This window comes from Leuciscus leuciscus (genome assembly GCF_965113295.1).
Source record: "Leuciscus leuciscus genome assembly, chromosome: 4".
NCBI classification, from domain to species: Eukaryota; Metazoa; Chordata; class Actinopteri; order Cypriniformes; family Leuciscidae; genus Leuciscus; species Leuciscus leuciscus.
This window is the reverse complement of record NC_138728.1, coordinates 51,873,009-51,898,207: the sequence shown is the minus strand read 5'-3', so window position 1 is coordinate 51,898,207 and position 25,199 is coordinate 51,873,009. Positions and strand designations below refer to the sequence as shown.

The 25,199-nt window shown below is 39.6% G+C and overlaps 1 protein-coding gene across 2 annotated transcripts in view; it reads left to right on the top strand.

The window, feature by feature from the left end:
• The first annotated feature begins 6,458 nt into the window (after nucleotides 1-6,458).
• Nucleotides 6,459-25,199, top strand: part of LOC309497025 (uncharacterized protein) — a 73,451-nt gene continuing 54,710 nt past the window's right edge. Inside the window, exons 1-2 of one of the 2 annotated variants that reach the window (XM_082167279.1) lie at nucleotides 6,459-6,541; nucleotides 7,413-7,593. In XM_082167279.1, the coding sequence (XP_082023405.1) occupies nucleotides 7,485-7,593 (109 nt within the window). In that variant the 5' untranslated portion in view covers nucleotides 6,459-6,541; nucleotides 7,413-7,484. Of the gene's footprint in view, nucleotides 6,542-7,017; nucleotides 7,594-25,199 lie in introns of those variants that run through there. The other variant, XM_082167280.1, reaches the window with a different exon arrangement.

Genomic DNA, 25,199 nt, shown 5'->3' with positions numbered 1-25,199 from the left:
AAAATAAAATAAAATTCTGTATAAAAATGTATAAGGAAAGACCAGTACTTTGTTTAGGCTTGGTTTGTAGGGAATTACAAACCTGCACACATATGTTCAAGCACATAACTATAGAACCAATTCTTAATGCGCATGTGAACGCCATCAGCGTTTCTCACAGGTTCGCGTTTAAAGTCTGTGTAGAGAGAATGGAAGATCCTCCACCATCGGACCCAACTCCTTGGGCACCCACTCTGGGCTCTCGTAGTTGGTCTCGAATTCCTGCCATAGTACCATGGATCTCCCTTCTCCATAGTACCATGGATAGTTGCTGATCTCCTAGTGGTAACGACAATGGCTGGGTGCTGTAGCTTCCTCTCGGAACTTCGTCGCGGTTAATAGATGTTGCACCATCCCTCCTCTCTACTTCCACAGAAGTTACTTTCGTTGGCCATCCCAGCTTTTGTACCCTCTTTCTTATGGCTTCCAATGAACGATGAATGAAGGGAAGTCACCAGGTCTTTCTTCAACATTCCCTCCCTCCAAATTCTCCCTGCCTGTTCAAGCAGTTCATGGTCCTCCTCCCATGACCAAACCTTTCCTTGTTTGGGCACTGGGAAATTAGAAGCCATAGGTGGATGGGCCACATTCTGATCTCCTGCTGCACCCATTTCCAACGAAGCTGACATACTCGCTGTAATCATCACTTCCCAGATGGTACCAGGAGGCTCCCACTTCAGTCCTTGGAGTCGCTTCCTCAGAGCCTCCTTTGAACGGTGGGGAAGGAATGCAGATACCACTATTAGATGGTCTTTTTTCATCATGCCCTCCTTCCATTCTCTATCCGCAATCTCATATAGCATGAGATCCTCGTCCTCGTCCCAGGCCTTACGCTTGGTCTTAAGCAGCCTGATTCTTTCCTCATTCCTTCCAGAGGGTGACAGTGATGTCGATGCATGCCTAAGCTTCTCAGCGAAGGAAATATCATCTGACAGTCTCTACATGTGCTGGTTTCTCTCTGAACAGACATGGCCGATTTTGCTTCACTTGCCCTTCTCCCTTTGCTGCTTTCCTGTAGACCAGAGGGCCCAGGATTTCTCTTTATTTCTTTGATACGATAACCAGCAAAAGTCCCCAGAAGGTAATCCCCTGTATTGAATTATACGTTTATCTCTGTAAAGCTGCTTTGAAACAATCTACATTGTTAAAAGCGCTATATAAATGAAGATGACTTGACTTGATTTGTGTGTGTGTGTGTGTGTGTGTGAGAGAGAGTATTTCTTTGCTCTCAACTTTAAAACTTGACGGCTCATTTTTGGACCATGCATTACCTAACATATTTCTTACCTATGAAACTTATTTAAACATAACATGACAAAAATGTGTGAAATATATCACAAACAAAAACACACAACTTATATGTAACATCCGTAACTTATATTCGTAATATGCTATCAGTTTCTGATGCAGAAAAGTTAGTTCATGCATTCATGACCTCGAGACTAGATTACTGTAATGCTTTATTAGCTGGTTGTCCCGCATCTTCAATAAACAAGCTACAGTTAGTCCAAAATGCAGCTGCTAGAGTTCTTACTAGATCAAGAAAACATGATCATATAACCATAGCTGTCAACCCTCACGTTTTTTCCGGGTTTCTCCCGTATTTTAGCTCTTTTCCCAGTCTTCCCATTTTAGTATTTTCCCGTAAAATATCCCGTATTTTTACGCTCTGATTGTGTTAACTCAGAACACGCAACTATCTGTGTCTGTGAAGTGGCTTGCACTTGGGTTGCTAGACCTCCAGTAAAGCAGGTGGCAGTATACAGACAGTAGCTTAGGCTACTATCGAAGAAGAAGAAGAAGACAGTCGCAGTGGCGGGCGCGGGGCGCAATATTTTTTTTCCCAGGATGGTAGGGGAAGACTCATGAATATTCATTAGGGAAGTCATCCCTGATTGGTCTTAACCCCAGTGACGGGTAGGTTTAGGGGCGGGGTTAGGGAGGTCATAAGACCCCCAGTGACGGGTAGGTTTAGGGGTGGGGTTAGGGGTAGGTCATCAGACCAATCAGGGATGACTTCCCTAATGAATATTCATGAGTCTTCCAAAAAGTACACCAAAAGCAAATAAATTATAACGCCAGACTATCGATGTAAATGTCTGTTGAGAGAATAATGTTAGAAATCAAACTACCCTTTCATCACATTGCATTAGTTATAATTTGTTCCCTGTATTTATAAGCAGTGTACAGCAGCGGCGGAGTTATATTATAGCGGCGGTCGTACCACGCAGTGGAAAAGCGAAGCGAGCCGAACCGTTCCGCGCCGAGTCGAACCGTACCGAGCCGAACCATGCAGTGGAAAAGTGCCACAAGTGACTACAGTGGCTCAACCATAAGTTTCTCAAGTGACAAGAATACTTTTTGTGCGAAAAAAACCCCGCCTTAATTCAACTATTCATTTTCTTCTGTGTGGGCCTCTGACATGGGTTCTTCTTGGACTTCTTGGTTGTACGTCAGAACGTAGGCTCACTATTGGCCGACGCTGGTCATGTGTATGATGCGTGTGATGCTGGCCAATAGTGAGCCTCCGTTCTGACGTACAACCCAGAAACGCTGCGCTGTGACACTACGTGAATTCACTCAGAGAAACACACAGAAGAAAATTATAAACTTATGGTTGAGCCACTTTAGTCACATGTACTATTTTAAACAATGTCTTTACTAACTAGTGGTGAACGGCACTTCTGCATTCGCTTTGCGGCCCTCTATCTGCTATAACCGCACTATGCAAGTTTGCCAGATCGGGAAGCGTTTCTGTAGTTTGAATGAGACATAAGAAACTACAAATTAGAGTTGCTTTACGGCAAGCATTAAAATAGTCATTTATTTAGTTTCTGATGTCGCAATACATCATAGTTTCGTGGACATTGTTCATTCCGAAGCCGGTGCTCGATAAACAGCGAGCGTGCGCTCGACGGTAGGCTGCGGTTAGTGATGTGTGACATGTTATAGCAGGGTTCCTCAAACTCGGTCCTGGAGGGCCACTGTCCTGCACAGTTTAGCTCCAACCCTGATCAAACACACCTAGCTGTGAGTTTCTAGTGATCCTGAAGACATTGATTAGCTTGCTCAAGTGTGTTTGATCAGTGTTGGAGCTAAACTGTGCAGGACAGCGGCCCTCCAGGACCGAGTTTGAGGAACCCTGTGTTATGGTATATTGTTATTATTAATTATAGTAGCTATATTATAGTCTTTGTTATATTAATTAGATAAGATTATTTGGATTGCTTTGGATTTTTGGATCTGGACTGGACTGCTTTTTGATTTGGATTGCCCTTTTGGATTTGTTTGCTTTTTGTGACCTCTTCGGCTCAACAGAAGCATCATTATCCTCATTTACACCAGCTGGCACTGGCATTTTTATGTTCCCCTGCATCCTCTGTTCCTTGTGAAAGGATCTTTTCCAAGGCTGGAGAGATTTTGTCCGAGAAGAGGAATCGTCTAAACCCCAACACACTTGAAATAATTCTGTTTCTCAATAAAAATCTACTGTAATCCTTCCTTCACCCACCCCAAACTGCAGTGTTGCAGGTTGCTCCTCTATATCCCCAGTCCCATAAGCACAACACTGCACTAAAACTAGTAACAGTTCACTGCACAATAACCCCCAGAAACAATTTTTCCCACCCAGACTATTCTGTTGCAGTTTACTTTATTACATTCCCTCCACCATAAGCACTGCATTCAACACAGTGTCACTGTTGTTGTTCATACTGTCACTATCCAAACAATTTATGAATAATTAATTACCTGTGTGTGTGACAGTTGTCTCTGCTCAAGTAAATTCAGACAGAGAAAGATAGATATTTTATATTATACCCAGGCAATGGACAAATGTCTGGGGGAGTCCGAAGTCTTTCGCGTTTTACAGCGGGTGAATCTCCTGGGGCCTCATGTATCAATCTTGCGTACGCACAAAAACGTTGCATACGCCAGCTTTCACGCTTACGGTCGTATGTACTAACAGTGAAATTAACGTGAGAATGTGCGTTCCTCCACGCCAATTTCATGTCTGGCGTACGTACATTTCTAATTGTTTTTGTCCGTTGGCGACTCTTACAGGCAATGAAGTGAAGTTGCAAACATTACACAACCAATTGTTCTACAAGTCTATCGCACCACCAGCTGTGGGAAGCATTGCTATTAATTTGCAATTTATAAAATAATTGACATATATTGTCGAGCCTTATGGGAATATTCTATCAATTTTGCAATTAAGTAAGAACATATAAAAGCATATCCAAATTGATACAACCCTTAGTCTATGGCAATGACAGCTTTGGTTTAATGTCCACCTTTATATCAGACCATTTCTTTTTAAGGTCATTTAGGGTAGACTGTGTACAGTTGAGACATGTGTACAGTTGAGACACCTTAAATAACTTGCGTTCGCAACAAGCACAAGTTGTGATTTTTGCTGTGCACGTGCATATTAGTGTCCTCTTTGATCGTGGGAAATTTGAACAACGGACGCATCTCCGATCCGAAGATATCGGGAAAAGTTTTTTTTTCTAAGATATGACGTTCACTTCACCATGCACTCTCCACAATGAATAGCTTATTATCCTTATGTGACTGTTAAACGTAACTGGTATCACCACAAACGTTATTCTGTATTTCATGGTATTGTGTCATGCAAGGTAATTGCAAAATCTAGAGAAATGTGCGAGGTGGCCAGCGTGTTCAGTGTTATGATAACAGGTTAAACGCCGTAATTAGCCAGCATAGGATGCAAATGAAAATAAAATGTGATATTTGTGATATTTAAACTGTGTATTATTAATAAATAATGTTACATATCTTGTTCCTGCTTTATATATTTTAACCAGTGCTAATTTAAATAAAATGAATGAATATAAATGGATGAATAAACAAAAATGTTGCCCAATTGTTATTTTCTTTATTTGTCTTTTTTTTTGTTTTTTGTTTTTTTACAATGAATGGTTAGTTACCTTCACATCATCTCAACTGTAGCATGTACTGTCTCAACTGTACCACATGATATGGGTACAGTTGAGACAAAGTTGAGACAAAAAGCACCTTATTTTTATGAGCTAATTGTGGAAAATATAAACTACTTGTGGGTATTATTGATTGATAATATCTTAGTCTACAAGCTAATGAAATGTCGTGTGGCGTGTCGTGGAAATTCACTTCTTTTCAGTGTCTATTTTTGTGTGAAAAATCAAAACGCAAAAAGTGTCTCAACTGTACTCGGTCTACTCTACAGTGCGACTTTCAGATCCCACCGCATTGACGGCATCAGCCAAACTCTCCCACTCATATTTTTTCCTTTTGTTATCAATTCCGGAGGACAAAGCTCCAAATAATTTATTTTTTTTCGTTTCTACCTCCGATAGTAGCTCCTCCAATTCACTCTCTGTAAAGTTTCGTTTCTTGCCGCCATTTTCTTACTGCTTTCTTTTGCCAAAGTGGACTCATTACCATATTTTAATTAATTTAATTAAGGGAGGAGACTGGGTGGGGCGTTGTGCTCGTGCATGTGCGCTCAATTTTACGTTAACTGGGATGTACAAAGAGAATATGCGTGGGATCCTTCGTACGCAGAGATTCATACATCTGGGTTTTTTTGTGCATACGCACATTTACAGCTTTGTCCGTACGCAATGTTTTAGTATGAATTCAACGCAAGTCTTTGTACATGAGGCCCCTGGTGATTGTCGTTTAAACCTTTCTGGATCCGCCATCAAATTGATACGTTTAATTAAATCAAGCGCTGTGAGAAAAGGCTATAAATCTCCACCTCCAACATCCTCACACGTAATATAGCCTGCTAGCCGAGACTCTTCTTTATGTGGACAGATGTGACATAATGACGCAAAGACATGCTCAAATTTCCAGTACCATTGGAATTAAAAACATTATTTCAAGCTTACTGTTTTGAATCGAGCTAAGGCAAGCAGAGAGTTTGAACACTGGCTGGTTATGTACTTGCTCAAAAATTTATTTTGGATAATTTTTAACCCAAAAAAGCTACGGACTGCAGCTTTAATATAATGTAGTTTGACAAAGTTAAAATTTGATGTCATTTATTGCCCTTATATATTCTGTGGAGACGGAATAAGATGGATATATTAATCATGATAAGGATTCAGTTTTAGTTAATAAATTAACATTAGATCTTTCTCTGCAACCACAAACTTACTTTTTACCTATAAATTCATAATGAGTTTGAAATACTCAAAAGTTCTTTCCAATCATTTGTAAAATGAAGATCAAGACTTTATTCATGATTGAGAATATCACAAATGCTCTGTAGTTGGCATAATTTTGACAAAAGCCAGAAGCTTTTGAAAAAATCTCAGTGGTATTGGTAGCTTTGGGAATCTGCGATTTATCCTTTAAATCAATTCTTTATCTTATCATTTGAATGTGTTTTCTGTTTGTGAATTTCGTGTGAACAGGACTTTTATTTTGGTGTGGTGACATGACGTCATAAGGCTGCGCTGCGCTCCTGCATCTGTGATTCTGCTGAAGAAAGGTTTGTGTTTTTTAAGTATCTAACGTGTTTAAATCAACACAACCTGTTCAAACAATTATATTGAGAACTGTGAAATAATTGTATTATTATTTAAAACAGCATTGTAGTCAATCTAATAGCAGTAATGAGCATCGTTTTTTATGAGTAGAGTGTAAATAAAAAAATTTGTGATTAAAAATGTATAACACAAAAAGTGCGTCTCATTTCGCTCCCTATATTGTGAATCAGTTCATCATAAACACACTGTTTGTTCTCTGGCAAGTAATGATAGAGAAACGGAGCTTTTCGAAACCGGTTCAGATTCAAATGAATCAAATGATTCAGAGTTTGTAAGCGCTCGAATCACCGAATCACGCTGACGACTCCTGCAGTTCACCAGTGTAAATGCAGCAGCAACAACAACACACACACACACACACACACACACACACACACACACACACACACACACACACACACACACACACACACGTGTGGAGTGACTTCTACAAATCAACTGACAATGTTTTCATCACAGTCTAATCCATTACATGTTATTTACAAATGCCTAGATATTATTTTGTCTGTATAATATGTGTTCCTTTGTTGATTTGTAGTGCAATGGGCAGATCATTTAAGTCCATTAACTCTCTCTCTGACTGACTCTCTTACCAGTGAACTGAACTACTGAACTAGATCTGATTGAGACGCTTTCAGAGATTTAGTTTAGAGTGTTTTTAGTCTAATCAGATCATTTAAGTCCATGAACTCTCTCTCTCTGACTGACTCTCTTACCAGTGAACTGAACTACTGAACTAGATCTGATTGACACACACTCAGAGATTTAGTTTAGAGTGTTTTTCTTTCTGTTGACTATTCTCCTCTTAAACAGGACAGAGTGTCCAAACACACAGAAAAACTCCTGGTGAAGCGACTGAGATCCACGTGACACACTATTAGAAATATGGCGTTTATTAAAGAGGAGAGTGAAGACGTGAAGATTGAAGAAACATTCAGAGTCAAACATGAAGAAACATTCAGAGTCAAACATGAAGAAACTGAGGAACAAACAGGTTAGTTTCATTCTCAAAGTCTTTCTTTAGTTATTCTGTGTCATGCGTCTCTTTATCTATATTTACTACATGCAACCCGTGACAAAATGAAGGACGTCACACATTATTAGGAAAAATAATAAATTGCCAAAACAAGGGAAATAAGACTGAAAAACATTTTCTTTCTTTGAGAAAGTAATGTAATAAATGCTGTTTTTGTGTTAGTTATATTTTTGTGTGATGCACATAGAAGTTGACAATATTAAATATTCTTCACAAATACTTTTCTGCAAAACTGAACACAGTGGAGAGGACACTATTTCTCTAATATGTTGATGAATGACAGATTTAAGATCTGTTTGTAATTAAACAGTTCTCCTGGGTCAGACTGGTGTTGTAAAGTTTTCTTTTATCGAAGCAGAGACCAGGAGACAGTTGGGATCACGTTCAAACAGAAGAGTTTCTTTATTTGAGCACGGCTGCGGTTTCGTCCAACATAATCTAAAGTATATACATTTACATGGTGTCTTTATAGGCATTTTAGGAGGAGGGACTTTTGAAGGTGGAGACAAATTCAAACAAAGCATGTAAATGAGTATACAGGTTAAGGAACCGCCCCAGACCGGCAGTCTCAATTTAATCAGCATACCTATTCAAATGCTGATATTGGCCAGGAACTCCGGTTCCAAGGGCCATCCCAGAGCCATTAAAGACAAAGGTGAACGATTCAATGTCTGGGCTCCGAAAGGTGAGAATCTCAGTGATCTGACTCATTTAAAACACAATAGAGATTGCAACTTTGCTGACATCTTAACCTTAAAAGCTAAAATCAGTATTCTTCACCGTGATGTTATGTAAGGAAGCATATCTGAAATAGATTCTTAAATTTGTAACCCTTCAGTCCCCTCTTTGAGAGTTCTTAAAAACTCTCACAAAAATACAAATTTAGACACATAAAGTTCCTTCTTGTAACTGGTGTAAGTTACAGGCACATATAACTTGCTCTGTGTTGTTCATCTGTAATTGCATGCTGACACAGAAACAAAACATGCAATTTAGGGTCCGTGAATTTCTCTGCGTTGTGTATTTTTCATTTTCTTTTGTGATAGTTTGTTCAGCAGTGGGTCTGGTTGTCTTCTTGAGGTTGGGGCTTCATACGCAGATGAGACGGTCGTTGCATATGGATCTCGAAAAAGCCATCAAGTTTTATCTGCACACTGTAAGACAGAAAACAGAAAAACAGAGAGCAGTATTTCTTCAAAACACTAAGGTTGTAGCAGTTTAAACACTATGGTTCTATCGTTTTCAGGGTCTACTGTGGTTGTTTCATTCTTTCCCTGTTTCTTAATTGATTTGAGACACCTAAAAGGAACAGTGAGGTGAGGATGGACTATGGTTGGGCCTATCCCTGTTGGCACTTCCCATTCTCCAGTGAAACATCAGTCTTAAAAGACATTTACATTTTTACATTTATGCATTTGGCAGACGCTTTTATCCAAAGCGACTTACAGTGCACTTATTACAGGGACAATCCCCCTGGAGCAACGTGGAGTAAAGTGTCTTGCTCAAGGACACACTGGTGGTGACTGCTGGGATCGAACCAGCAACCTTCAATTTACCAGTTCAGTGGTTTAACCCACTAGACCACCATCTCCACTTTTATAAAAAAATTTGTCCGACTTTTCAACATTGATAACAGGTCAATGTTCAACGTTTACTCGATGCCTATTGACAATTGTCAATTCTCAAGTCCCAACACATTACAAATTTACATTTGGCAGATGCTTTTATCCAAAGCAACTTGCATTGCATTCAAGGTACACATTTTGTCAGTTCTTGCTTTCCCTGGGAAACGAACCCATGACCTTGGCGTTGCTAGCGCCAACACTCTACTGTTTGAGCTACAGGAAAGACATCATATAGAGCATGGGGGTCTGACTGGAATATTTCTGTGGTATAACATTTAAGGCTGTGAGTTTTCTGAATGTCCCCCAAACAAAGACTGTGACAGTCACTTTCCTTTTGTTCTATTAAACAAAAATAAGTCTTTCATCTTTGTTGTGAGTTACTGGGGAGATTAAGCAATCACAGCCTAAATGGTTAACACCGTATCAAGTTGCCCCACGAGTTTAACGAGGAGGGGAGGGGCTGCTTCAGAATATCAAGCAGGCTAAGCAGAAGCTGGTTAACCTTGTTAACTTGTCTTAAGTTATTTTTGTTTTTTCTACATTCTTTTCCTAAATGTCCGTGCTTGCCACAGTAAGAACAACTGGCTTCTCTAGGACTTTTGCGTTTCTTTGGCTTCTCTGAGTTGACCTTAACAGAAACTGCTGCAATTCTTACTCTCTCTTTGACATCCGAATCTCTTTCCCAAATAGCTAAACTTTCTAGGTTACTTCTGAGAGTTCTTTTAGCCCACGTAATATCTAGGAATGGCAAGGCTGTTCTGTACTCAGCTACAAGACCATCTGCCCAAATTTGGATTAGAGCTCCTTTGTCAGCTAACACACTTTCGGAATCATCCACTATTCCACTGTACGTTACCGCTACCTGACAGAACCTCTCAGTATATTCACTCACAGTTTCTTCTTTCTCTTGTACACAGCTAGTAACTCTCGACCAATCGATTTTGGATCCTAAGATATTCTTTAGGATTTTCAAAACACCTTCTCTCAAATCGCCTTTACTGACATGTTGCAGTTCGGAAGTAACAGCAGACTCAAAATTGTTGAATTCAGATTCAGTTAGAATTTGTGACATCAGCTGTGTGACTTCTGGCAACGACATGTCGTAAAGATGCATTTTACTGAACAATGCTCTTCTAAATTCAGAAAAATTTGTGCGTGCTGAGGGTAAACTCTGGGAGAGTCTATCTATATCCTTAGGACCTAAAGATGTTTTGGCAACCGTTTGTATTTGGACAACAGAAGAGTTCGGAGTAACACTTTTAGTTCCCTGAGATCTTCTCCTAGCCCCACAAACCTGCACTGAATCTACAGGCTGATCAGTTACTGATTGGATGGCTACATGTGTTTCAAAGAAAGCTTTTAAGTCAGGATAATTGTTATCAGGCTGACTAACTTCTTCCACATCAGTTTTTTCTGCATCTTTGTTGCGGTTTACTTTCTTAGTCAACGAAGATATTCTAGCACGGAGCTCTTTGATCTGTTTCTCTAGCTCTGAGTTGCGCTTAGACTGTTCTGTAGCTAGTGTTAAACCAAATTCTCGGTGACAACAGATAAAACTTTTCACACTGTTCTTGCGAATACTTTCTCCTAGTACCTTCTTACAATCTTCGATTGACCAAACTTTGCCTGGATCAATGCCAAATTTCTTTGTTAAATTCAATCTGACTTCCTCAGTCACGATTGAGTCCATGTGCTCTGATAACAAAGACTTGAATTCACTATCTGTCCAAAAAGGTGTAATCTGTCTAGTACTTTTCCTAAACATTTTGTGAATTTCTATGTTACCACACAAACAAACACTAAACTTCTCTCTACTGTCTTACAAACAGAGGGTACAATCTTATTAGCACATGATGCTAATCTTCTCTAGCTTACAAAGGACAGGCCTTCTCTAGCAAGAGGATACACACAATATTAACATGTAACTGTTAAACTTCCCTGCCTGAACAACAAAGGATAAATTTCATCTCTAAAAGACAACTTTAGAGGATAACTTAGTTAACAAAACTCTGCAGCTGTTTGTTAACTTCTTCTCTGTCGTCGCAGAGGAAAACTATTTTGTACTGGTCTGCAAAGGTTCTTTAGATGGAGTGAAAACTCACCAAGTCTTTCGTTTGTAGAGAAAGATTCCGTCTGGAAAAATTCAGTCTTTGAGATCTTTTTGGAGCTTGAAGTTTTCAATCTGGATTCAGAAGATTCAGTCTGGAACTTAGTCAGGCTTTGTTGAGATCTTTGAGCTTGAAGTTTCAAGATTCAGTTTCCTTTTTCTCCATCCGGGTCACACGGCACCATCTGTTGTAAAGTTTTCTTTTATCGAAGCAGAGACCAGGAGACAGTTGGGATCACGTTCAAACAGAAGAGTTCTTTATTTGAGCGCGGCTGCGGTTTCGTCCAACATAATCTAAAGTATATACATTTACATGGTGTCTTTATAGGCATTTTAGGAGGAGGGACTTTTGAAGGTGGAGACAAATTCAAACAAAGCATGTAAATGAGTATACAGGTTAAGGAACCGCCCCAGACCGGCAGTCTCAATTTAATCAGCATACCTATTCAAATGCTGATATTGGCCAGGAACTCCGGTTCCAAGGGCCATCCCAGAGCCATTAAAGACAAAGGTGAACGATTCAATGTCTGGGCTCCGAAAGGTGAGAATCTCAGTGATCTGACTCATTTAAAACACAATAGAGATTGCAACTTTGCTGACATCTTAACCTTAAAAGCTAAAATCAGTATTCTTCACCGTGATGTTATGTAAGGAAGCATATCTGAAATAGATTCTTAAATTTGTAACCCTTCACTGGGTTATAGTTATATTTCTAGGGCGATTTCACAAGGATCTACGGTGGTGCATTGCTGCCATACATATTATTTTTTACACTCAATTATGTCGTAATAACGAGATGTTATGTCGTTTTGACAACATATTTTTCTCGTAATAATGAGATGTTGTGTCTTTAAAACGACATATTTTATGTGTAGTCATGCACAAAATATGCCTTTATCCACATAAAATGTAATAGCCTATCACGCCTTATACTTCAGAAAGCTGAAGCAAATCGTAGCAGCCCCAAATCAGAGGCGAACCTACACTGGGGCTCCAAGCTAAATGTATATTTCTCATGTCTGTGAGGCTTGTCTATACGCTGTTTTTCAGGTCATTTTTGAGACGCTCTCCAGTTCACGGAGACCATGAAAGCTCATTCTGTTTGTTTTCTTTTACAAAAAGCACAACATTTTACAAAAGCACAACGTTTTCTTGTAATTGTGAGTTTACACAAATAAAAGTAGTTGCGAATGATGTATTATTCTTTTCTATATGACCAGAAATTGAGTATTTTAAGTTGTTTCCACTGTTGATAGGAAAATGCAAGTGACCACGCTTGCGCCTCCATGTCATGCACACTCCTCACAAACACTTGGATATGCGCTTAATAATAGCGAACATTTATAGGTTAACGTTAGAGCGAGCGGCCATGCCAGACGGATAAGTCCTCTTCATGTTTATCAAATCAAGCATTTTCTACCTAGGGCGAGTAAGCGCAGTGCCAGTTTGAAAAGGGCGGCTGAAACAAATACAACACTTAGCCCAGGCTACAGATAAAGCCCTGCGCTGGTGTTTTGCTTTAAATAAATTAGTTTAGGCTTTAAAATAAATATAGTGTAATTAAATGCATTGCGTTCATATTCTGGGTTCTTCTGCTTTTTTGTATAGTGTGGTTTATTAATAAGGTGTGTGCAGAATTTGGTCTTTTAAAGCAACACTATGTAACTTTTCAACCTTCATAATATATTTCCAAGATCCTTGTGATGGTACATCGACTTACAATAGGTTGAATGACACGTCTGCCATAGCCTGACAGGGTCTGTATCGCTTTTACTGCCACTATGTAACTTCGGGGTTCGGGTAGTAACCAGAGCACAAAAAGAACTACAAAATTCGACTGCTTTACGGCATACGTCACTTCCCCCACCACTTCCTCAAATTTGGACGTGAGAGGCCAACCAGCGTTTGTTTTCGGCTTTCGTGCGTATGTTTTTGTCATGGGGGCTGTTTACACCTGGCCACTTCATGCATTTTCTCAGATCGGATAGCTATCCGATCGTGAAAAGTCCAGGTTTAAATGCCCTCCGAAACGCATTTGAGACGGATTTGAATCCGATCCCTCAAACCACTTCAGGAGGAGATCTGAGACGCATTCCAGACGAAACTGGACAAGTGTAAATGCATATGGTTTTTGAAACCACATATGTAAATTGTACTCCTCCCAAAAATGCTAAAAAAAAAAAATTTTTGATACAGATATGACGACGCGCTGGAACACGCATCACCGCAGATGAGCAACTGCATCAAGCCAACGTGCAAACTATCGCAAATCAAAGTGAAAGTAAGTCGCAGACGCTTAACACACAATCTTCATCATTAAAAGTAAAGAAACGAAATGATCTTACCAGGGCTGTTACTGCTCTCTCTTATTGCGGTCTTTGATTTTGAAATTTTAGCTGATGATCTATAAAATGCAGCTCATATCTCGGTGACGTGCACTCCATTAAATCTGCATATAGCGCGAGAATTGAAGATCGAATTTAAATCCGTTTCGCAAAAATACATTTATGTGACCAGGAGTAAATGGAATCGTTTTGCTAAATCAGATAGCTATGCCTCACGAATTAGTTTGCCAGCTGAACTCAGGTGTTGTGAGGTGTATTTATCACGTAGTCCTGAGGGATATCAGACGACGCTGTTGACGTTGATTCCTGCGATTATCATGAGAACAGCTTTCAATATCTCACATAATTATCATAAATAAGCCTAACGTAGAGGTTGTAAATAGTGTAAACGAGCACAATTTGCAAACTATTATGATAAATTGCAATAATCATGTCTAATGACATCATAATGGCCAATGTTATGAAATAATGCGACGTACATTTAACTTAATTGATGTTATCTGGCATTTTGTAATGTTTACATTCCAATAAAAACAACACAAATTAAATTATACAGTAGGCCTAGACTATAGACTATTTACTTGTGATTTAGCTGCAATCATGTAAAAACGTTATAATATAATATATTTACGACAGTGCAAGTATTCCACAGCGACTCTAGGGGTCGCTGTTTGACAAAAACACAATTTCTACTTGGTGTGGCTTTAATATGAATTAGAGTTCTCAACGGGCCTGAAAATTATAACCCGACCCGACCCGGCCCGTGGCTTTTAAAGCCCGGACCCGATGTAACCCGACACATCAACATGAATTATCTGCCCGAACCCGGCCCACGGCCCGACGCCGCGTCGGATTATTTTTTTCTCATACACGTATTATCATGACCAGCAGACGGGAATTCAAATCAACCTTTAATGTTCACGCCTTTTAACAGTACAAACAACTGAAACAATAAACTTTAAATATATAAATAGGCTGTAGTAGCGACGGTGAATTCACCTGCGGCAAGTTTACTTTTCACCAACTCCATCTTCTTCTCTCCAGGCTAAAGGCGTGCACGCAGCGGCGTCTGCCCCCGCCCCTCTCCATGATGCACGTTGCACGCAGCAGCCAGACTTTCTTTACGGTGAACAGCAGCGATGATTAATAAATGTTTTTTGGGTTTTTTTGCACTGAGCGGAAAAGATTAAGCCCGAGGTCCGACCCGACCCGAGTCATTTGATTATATTTTCGACCCGAACCGACCCGTTGAGAACTCTAATATGAATGTCTATTGAGGGCTGCTAGTATTTGCCTCAGCCTTTTGAACGTAGAAGTTGGAGTCTTTCAAGGAGTCTTTTTGTTAATAATGTGTAAGAAGTGTGACCATGTGACAGGAAATTATATCACAGAGAAGGACCCTTGGTCAAGTCAATTCAAAGCAGCTTTACAGAGATAACAGGAAAATAATGCAAAACAGTTTGTTTCCAGAAGAAAATAGCATCACAGTCCAGCTTAAGTAAGTTCAGTGATGTTTTTGTTTTAAAAAAGTTATTAATTTAGTGTGTGTATATACAGTGCTATGCATAAGTTTAGACACCCATGCTAAAGTTGACTAAAAAGAGGAATAAAAAATCATCTTTTGGAAATTGAACTTAATGCCTTAATTAAAAAAATTAGGAAAAATCCAACCTTTAAGGATACCAATTTTCTTTGTGAATGAATAATGTATCGTAAATAAATAAATGTTCTTCCTTAAAATACAGGGTGCATAAGTCTGGACACCCCTATGTTAAATTCCCATAGAGGCAGGCAGATTTTTATTTTTAAAGGCCAGTTACTTCATGGATCCAGGATACTATGCATCCTGATAAAGTTCCCTTGGCCTTTGGAATTAAAATAGCCCCACATCATCACATAGCCTTCACCATACCTAGAGATTGGCATGGAGTACTTTCCATAAGATCATCTCTCAATGCAAATCAAACCAGCTATTAGGCTAACTGAAATAAAACCATGCCAATCTCTAGGTATGGTGAACAGTGTATGATTATGATTCAGGCAGCATTACAGGTCAGAGGTCAGATTGGTTTGGAACAATCAGATTACTATCCAGTTCCATCTGGTTGAAGATCAGAGTCACGCCGGTAATGAGACAGGTTTGTTGAGGATCAGTGCTGATGGCTGTCGTGTCGATGAGACCTTCACAGGGGAGAGTCTAGTTGACACAATCTCTGCTGACACTTCAGGGATGCGTTGTGGTCGTGTCTAGGCGCAGGTCCTCCATATGATCTGGATACGGCCCGGATCCAGCTGATTACAGTAAACCTTGGAATAAGCAGAAAGATTAACATTAGCGTAGATGCCATTCTTCTTATGATGTAGAAAGTACACTAGGTGTTATAGGAAGTTTTCCCCGGTTTCCGGGCTGACCTAATTTATGCAGCCTAATAATCATTTAACTGATTTGAGTAATAGGAATGTATAATGTGTTATGTGTATGCTAGGTTAAAGAGATGTGTTTTTAGTCTAGATTTAAACTGCTTCCCGGACAATGTTAGGAAGACTGTTACAGAGTTTTGGTGCTAAATAGGAAAAGGATCTACCACCAGCAGTCGATTTTGATATTCTAGGTATTATCAACTGGCCGGAATTTTGAGATCGCAATAGACGTGAAGGACTATAATGCGTTAAGAGCTCGCTCAAGTACTGCGGAGCTAAACCATTTAGTGCTTTGTAAGTAATCAGCAATATTTTAAAATGTATATGATGTTTAATAGGGAGCCAATGCAGTGTTGACAGAACCGGGCTAATATGGTCATACTTCCTGGTTCTGGTAAGAACTCGAGCTGCTGCGTTTTGGACCAGCTGTAGTTTGTTTATTAAGCGTGCAGGGCAACCACCCAGTAGAGCATTACAATAATCTAGCCTTGAGGTCATGAACGCATTAACGGTTTTACAGATGCTAGAAACGTGATTATGATTATGATTATGACAATGAGTGGGTCCTGACACCTGTTTTGTACCTTTTTAAAGATACTAGTACTTATTCATTAGATATTAGTTCCTTTTTATTAGATACTAGTACCTATTAAAAAGACACTAGTGCCTATTAAATTGGTACTAGTACTTATTCATTAGATACTAGTGCTTATTTCAATAGTGACTAGTAACTATTATTTTGTTACTAGTAACAAATAATTTTTTTTGCCATTGACTTCTATGGGGATCTGTCATTCAGATATCAACTATTCAGTTCTGACTAGTGTGTATTCCAACTGTGACTAGTACGTATTTATTATATACTAGAAGTTATTTATTAGGTACTAGTACTTATTTTTTAGATACTAGTACCTATTACTAGATACTAGTATTTATTCAATAAATACTAGTACTAAGTCATTAGATACTAGTACCTATTAAATGGATACTAGTACTTATTCATTAGCTACTAGTACTTATTCAATAGATACTAGTACTTATTCATTAGCTACTAGTACTTATTCAATAGATACTAGTACTCATTTATTAGACACTAGTATCTTTTGTAATTGTAACTAGTAACTATTCTTATTTTACTAGTCACAGCTGCTTTTTTACTCGTCTTATGTTATGACTAGTCAGAACGGCCACTGTAGAGTTCAATAAAAAATCTTACTAGTAAAATAAAAAATCGTACTAGTAACATTTGGAATAAATACTAGTATCTAATAAATAAGTACTAGTATCTATTGAATAAGTACTAGTAGCTAATTAATAAGTACTAGTATCTAATTAATATGTACTAGTTTCTAATGAATAAGTACTAGTATCTATTGAATAAGTACTAGTAGCTAATTAATAAGTACTAGTATCTAGTAATAGGTACTAGTATCTAAAAAATAAGTACAAGTACCTAATGAATAACTACTAGTATCTAATATATATGTACTAGTCACAGTTGGAATACACACTAGTCAGAACTGAATAGTTGATATCTGAATGACAGATGCCCATAGAAGTCAATGGCAAAAAAATTAATTTGTTACTTGTAACAAAATAATAGTTTCTAGTCACTATTGAAATAAGTTCTAGTATCTAATGAATAAGTACTATTATCTATTTAATAGGTACTAGTATCCAATGAATAAGTACTAGTATCCAATGAATAAGTACTAGTATCCAATGAATAAGTACTAGTAACTAATGAATAAGCACCAGTATCTAATAAATAAGTACTAGTACCAATTTAATAGGCACTAGAATCTAATAAATAACTACTAGTATCTTTTAAAAAGGTACTAGTATCTAAAGAATAGGCACTAGTACCTAAAGAATAAGCACTAGTAGCTAATGAATAAGTACTAGTACTTAATGGAATAGATACTAGTGTCTAAAATATAACTACTAGTAGCATGAAAATAGAGACTGGTAGGTTTTAAAGATTAAATGTTAAAACGGCTTGCCATAGACCTGTGAGTAGTAATTCTGCACTTGCGTGTAGTTCGGTAGAATGAAATGTCCGTATTCCTTTTATATCCGCGGGACTCGCGTCGCGTGTGGAGCTGATAGCTGTCTCTTAGCAATCCCGACCTGCTTCATATCACAGTCATGATAAAAACATCGATGTATTTAATCATCCATAAACATTATTAGATCGGTTGGCTTGAAGTTGACGACAAGATCCATAATTCTTAGCAAATGTTGCGTCATCAAACTACGCCTTTGTTATTGTAAGAGGTTAGCGACCCCTAGCAGTGAAAAAAAATTACATAGTGTACGTTAAAGTGCTGCAAACATGTGACTATGGTGGCTGGTGTCTCTTTTTTCACATTCCGTGTAATAGAATGGCCAATAACTAGGTCACATTCAGCAGGATTCTCAGTGGGTGTTTCAACTGGAACGGAAAGTCTCATCCAAAGCAATATCTAAAGCCCTTGCACTCTTACAATTAACCTCGATTAAAGCTTGGATGCGTGTCTCTAGTTCTGAAATCTTCCCGTCGGCCTGACTATCTCCCTGCATTTATCACATGTGTAGTCCTCACCGCTGACAGAGAAGGATATACTATACATGTGACATGAAGTGCAAGTGACAATAACAGGAGAAAACATTACTCACCGTGCTTTTTGACTGATCCTACTTACCACAGTTGTTTGATGGACTCGTAAAAGGCGCGAGTGCACAAGACGGCAAGCTCGGATGCCAGGTTAACAGGCTAGCGAGATACTAGCGTGCTGTGCTAGCGTTAACGATTTAGATAAAAGCTAGTGATGCCAGATTAATGTGATAGGCAATATTAGACAATATCTAATATATGTTGATGAGTAAGTTATATTAGCAATATAAACAACAAGGAATGATAGTAAATAGAGATTAAAAGCAGGAAGCTATACGGAGCATACAGACGCAAACCAGCAGCTAGGCAGACAGGAGTGAATGATAAAATTTCCAATCGTTTGAGATGAGCAGACCCGTACCTCCACCCCTTCTGGTCAGGAGAGGGGTGTGTGTGAAAGTGAAGTTAGTGGAGAGGGCAGCCGGTGTGGCAGTGTCCTCTGGTCTGATCCAGGTCTCAGTCAGGGCCAATAGGCTGATGTGATGAAATCAGCTTTGTTTACAGCGGACTGGCAATTCCAGAGACCGATAGGAAAAGAGAATAAAGTACTAGAAGACACCAGAAAGGTACGCAGGTTGTTAGGATTGTTCTGCCTCCTACATGTGACATTTGATTTATGTGTGTTAGTAATAGTAGGGATTTGAAAGCACATAGTGAAAGAGAGGTCACAAACAGAAAGATGAGAAAAAAGTTATGTAGAAGAGAAAAGAAATAACAAGAAAATAATACTCTAGTGCCTTGTCGGCGTCCTTGCTCGGTTGCACAGGTAGAGTCGCTGGTCTTTACACTCTTCGGTCTTCACACGAGGGCTGTCGCGTCTGCTGTTATACTACTTGCTTTTATACTCCTGAAATGTCGTTATTGAATACAGCTGGAAACACCTCACTACCGAAACTGTGTACCACGTGAAAAAAACACGAACAAACGAGACTTCACCAACGCGATATCAGCTTGTGAACACAGTAAACGAACACTTTTTCCTAGTAACTACAACTGCACTTAAATCAAATGAGAAAAAGATACAAAAACACTAACAGTTACTGTCCTCCTGTCCAGGCCTGCTGTTGCTTGACTGCTTCTTTCTAATAAGTGCTACAATACACACTGTATAAATAGCACGAGCTGGCTTAGGCCACGCCTCTGTAAGAATTGATTTTCCTGCTAAGACAAAAGCTGAGATAATACTCACCCTTAGGGGTGTGACGATAACCGCATCACCGCAATATCGCGTTAATGAGATGCCTACCGCGGTGTGAGGTCATCACCGCACTTTTTTTCTTTTTTTTTTTTGCTTAAAGTTACAGGAGTGCATATGGTGTGTGATATGAACTATAAACACATTAATATTTGCTTATAATTAACTGTATTCCGCGAGTCCCATGTTCAAGTGCTTCTGGAGAAAAAAAACCCCGCTTCCTGCGCAAGGGAGGGACAGTCCGTTAAACATATGGGGGATTTATTTTTTGTGTGTGTCTGATTATTATTAATTAACTGCTAGGTTTCAGTACTTGTGATGTTTACAGATAATGTTCAATTAAATACAAACAAACACAGGCATAAAAGACAAGCATAACGTAAACAGTTGGAGTTAGATCTTAATTGCAAGTAGCGATCTCTCTTATGTGGTATAGGCAATAACAGTTGACGGCGCTAGCCGAATGACATTATTCAAAAAATAGCCACGAATCCAGTGTCTAAGCCAAATACTGTGTCGCCTTTGAGGCAGGTGACAATTAAGGGGAAGCCGGTGAATTTGGACAAGGCAATATGCCGTATTTGTCGCACAAAAGTATCCGTCTCGCGAGGAAATACCACTAACTTAAGACCACATCTTAGAAAAATTAACCATCCTGTGGCATTTGCTGGACTTAAGTGCAGCACACCTACCTTAGGTCGGCGACACACTGGCTGCGTGGCGTGTCCATTTTTATTTCGGCTCCCATGTTAACTAGTGTTGTCAAAAATATCGATATTTCGATAAATATCGATACTGAAATATCTGAACGGTACCAATACTAATTTCCTGAAGTATCGATACTAGCCGAGCTGTCACTTTCACTTCTCTCCAAAGTTGCGTTGACAAACACCACATGCGCACTCGTCTCATTCGCTCTGGTTAAATTGCAAAAGTGAAGTGAATGGGGCCGATCACACTTGACGCGTTTTTTGCAGTGAGAGGCGCCTATTTTCAATTGGTTTCCAGTGAGCGTTCTGCGCGCTGTTTATGCGCCTGCTGCGCCTCGCGGGCCTTCCGTTTTAGTGATGAAAGCTTTTGCTTGAACGCCCGGAGAGTGCGATGATGGAGGATAAACTTGTGGTGCTCTCGCGGGTTACCAGGAGCTTAACGACTTCACGAACCGTAACTACCACAATGTTAACAGAAAGTAAATAAAGTTAATAAAAGGCTGATTTGACGTTTACTTGACTGACAGGACAGCTGTTTCAGTGGTTGCCGAGCAACATAACAAACGCAGCGCACTGCTCGTTCTGTGTGATGAGTGCTGTGTGCCTCGCGTGTTCGAACCTGAAAAACGCGTTAGTGTGATCGGGTCCTAATATAGCAAAGCACCTGAAAGACAGACACCGGGATCTATATAAATAATTGCGAGAGGTTGGTTATCGTATCGAAGTTAGAAATTCTAGTATCGTGACACTAATGTTAACAGGTTAGAGCTTGCACACTGCCTGCGTGACACGCGCGTCTCAGTTGCGGCACGAGCCGCGCGGAAACGCGTGCATGCTAGAAATAGAACCGACGCCTATTTTTCACGCGACACGCAAGCCTTGGAAGCGTTTCCTGGCAAAATAGAATAGGAAAAGATGTTTGTATGTCATTTTGACATGAATACATATTAATAAATTACATTTTGATGTTTGAAAGTTTAGGTTTTGACATAAATGCAGATATAAATGTAATAAAAAAAAATATTATTATTATGCAAAAAAAATTGCACCTGTCAATACAGAACGAAATATTCTGTAGCCTATTTTGCCATCAATACTGCCGACGCTGTCTTTGCTGCTATATATTTATGTTTAACAACATTAAGTATAGGCCTTCCACAACTCTCTCCCCATATGTCGAATATATCACCAATGAGGCTTATATGTCACCTAGCAGCAACAGCGCTGTTTCTGGTGTGCAAAGACATAGAAAAAGCCACGCAGCTGACACGCAACAGAAACGCCACACTCACCCCACGCAGCCAGTGTGTCGCCGGCCTTAAGCCTACCTAATTAATAGTTAATTATTAATATTTACAATTTAATATAAATGTTAATTTGTTTTATTTGTTAATAAAGAATACTGCTTTATGATTATTCATTTCCATTGTCATTTACAAGCTACATGCGTTCTTGATCGCGTCTGCAGTGTGTGACGCGGCCGCGGGTGATTTTTTTTTTGGGGGGGGTGGGGGGGTTGTCGGTTGTTGGCTTCTTCACCGCGGTAAGAAAAAATCCCATACCGTCACAGCCCTACTCACCCTACAATAAAGCAATAAAACACACCCTGGACAGAAGATCTCAGAGACAGAGCACAGGACATTGTCCTGTCCAAACTGTTCTCCTTCCTTATCTCTGCATCCCCCTCTCCCCATGAGTCAAGTCACCAAAAGATCACTAAGAATGTCTATATATCACATATGATCGATCTTGTGCATTTATTGTTTTTCCTTTTCATGCAAGGGCAAGTAACAGAGCAGTCTTTGGGAATCTGTAACCAGGAAAACCCCCATCAGTGATGTGTCAGTCTTACACTCTGAACACACTCACACAGCACTGCATGTCTCTCTCAGGAATGCATTGCTTAATTTTAGAGTCATCTTTGAGTAACTGATGTCATGTATGTATTATTTCTGAATTGGCTTTTAATCATTTATTGGTGTAATTGGCATGATACATTTTTACCTGACAAATAAATGTTACATCTTGATTTATTCTGAAGTTTTCTGAAATCATTATTTTAGTAGACTATGAGGCGGCTGGTGCTACCACAGCTCTGTGTCCAGGATAGGTAAAACTAAAGGCGCATATGAACGGAGCAGTAGGCACGTCATCTGAAGACCTTTTGATTTCTGTCTATCACTGATTTAGTCAGATTAAGCGTAGAGCTACTTCACCAATGCGATTTCAGCCCGTGAGTACAGTAAATGTCACGGTGTGACAAATAGCATATGGAACTTATTCCCGCTGAAGCAGTGTTCCCGTTGGGACACTTTGAGTGTAACACCGTCCCCAGGCCTGCGTGTGCGTCTGTTGCCATGATAACCCCAAATGACAGATTGACAACAGGTGTGGGGAATTTACTCTGAGAGTTTGGGTGAGGCCCCGTCAGCATTTGAGAGAATATAAAAAGCAAGAGAAAGAGGCTGTTGGTGTGGTTCTCCCCCGTGAGAAGTCGTTTTATCGGGTGGTTGTAGCTATTGGAGTGCTGTCGAATGAAGAGGAGAGTGTTGACTTGATGAGGGACTCGAGGGCAACAGAGGGAGAGTGAAATACCCCGTTTGCATTGGAGAGGAGCTAAGTAACCAAGAACTGAGTCTCGTAATTGCATGCATTCGACACTGAATTGGATGTGGTTTGGAGTGTTTGGATCACGATCTTAAATATCACTGAGTGGATTGTACTGATTCATTATCGATCTCTTATCTCTTCCTCCATTATAAATGGTGATGTGAACTCTGCCTGTGTTTGTGAAGAAAAACATCTCAAAACCTCCTTCGCAGCATTGATGATCGCGGCCCCCTCGGACAGAGACCCAAGGGTGAGTGCTGGCTTTAAATTGCACTTCGTGAAGTGAGTTTGCAGTGCCTAAAATTTACGTTTTCTCCCACATTATATGCTTGAAGTGGAATTGCCGTGTGTGTGTGGAAGATCCATTTCTCTTTACCGTGCACTCTCCATATGTCATGCTGGTCTACTGTCAATAATGAGAGCTCAGTGACATTGATCTGTTCTATCTATCTGGATGTCGGAGGATTATCATCTGGGATTAGAATTTAACCCCTCTGTTTGTGCTAATAGGAGAGGAGATGCCCTGTTGAAATGTTCACTGTTTGCCTCTGAAGAGTCCCCGTTTGTTTTGTCGACCTCGAGTCTGCCGTAAACTTGTAACCCACCTGTGCTGGGAGAAGTGACTGTCCCTCTGTCATGAACGTGAGGCTGGCACGCTCTGTCTGAAATATCCACTCTGTCTGTGTCAGAAGAAGCCCCGTTCAGCTTGTCGACTTCGAGTCTGCTGCATCTTTGTAGCCCACCTGTACTGTGAGAAGTGGTCGTCCCCCTCAGAAAAAGTGTGAGAGCTGTACGTCCTGCTTGAAGCATTCATTCTGTCTGTCTCAGAAGAAGTCCCGTGCAGCCCGTCGACTTCGAGTCTGCTGCAGCCCCGCAACCCACCTATATTGTGAGAAGTGCGCGTCCCCTTGCAACAACTGTGAGAATTGTATACTGTTGAAGTACTCATTCTGTCTGTTCCAGAAGAAGCCCCGTCCAGCCTGTCGGCTTCGAGTTTGGTGCATCTTTGTAATTTGCCTGTAATGTGAGAAGTGCTCGTCCCCCCTGCAGCGCACGTGAGAACTACAGATGGTGGACAACCAGAATGCCTATTACCGCCGCGCCAGCCGCGGCGAAATCACCGCGGCGAAAATAAACCAGCCGCATTTCAAAGTCGTTCCCGAAATGACCGCCAGGTGGCGCAAAGGGACATTGTGCAAAACAGCAGCAATTGCCGTATTTTAAAACGTAAGTGGGTTAAATATAAAACCCTAAGCCTAATAGGCATATTTTTCATATATATAAATAGGCCTATTAGGCTACAACAGAATAGAACCAAAGATAGAATCAATTTTAGAACTGAAAAAATAGAATCAAAAGTTAAAAATAGAGACGATATTAGGAGCAATGACGCTGAATATTTTTTACTATTCTATTGAGGAATTAGATAAATGAAGAGCTCCCATGAGTGATACAATTGCATAGTAATTTATAGTGATTTCAAAAGCAGTCCTTAAAAAATAAATAAATGGAGTAGTGTGGCATAATTTTTGAGAGATTACGCGGAACGCGTTTTAGTTAAGATCCTAGTTTCAATGCCCTTAATGTATATAGGCTAGGCTACTGCTTTAAAAAAAATGTCACAACGCGTTTTGAGATTGTTTTGAATTAAACATTGAAGTTTAAAATGTAGTGTTTTGGCACACCAGGCCGAGTGGCGTTACGCATTGTTCAAAAATCAGGTTTTATTCTGGCATGTTGAATTGGCGTTAGAATTTTTTTTTTAGATTTATTAGATTTAGATTTTAGATTTCGTTAGATTAATTTTTCTCATAACCGCTAAAAAAACTTAATATATGCCTTAATATGACCTACTTAATATAGGCAATAGGCATATAATAGCCTATATAATAAAT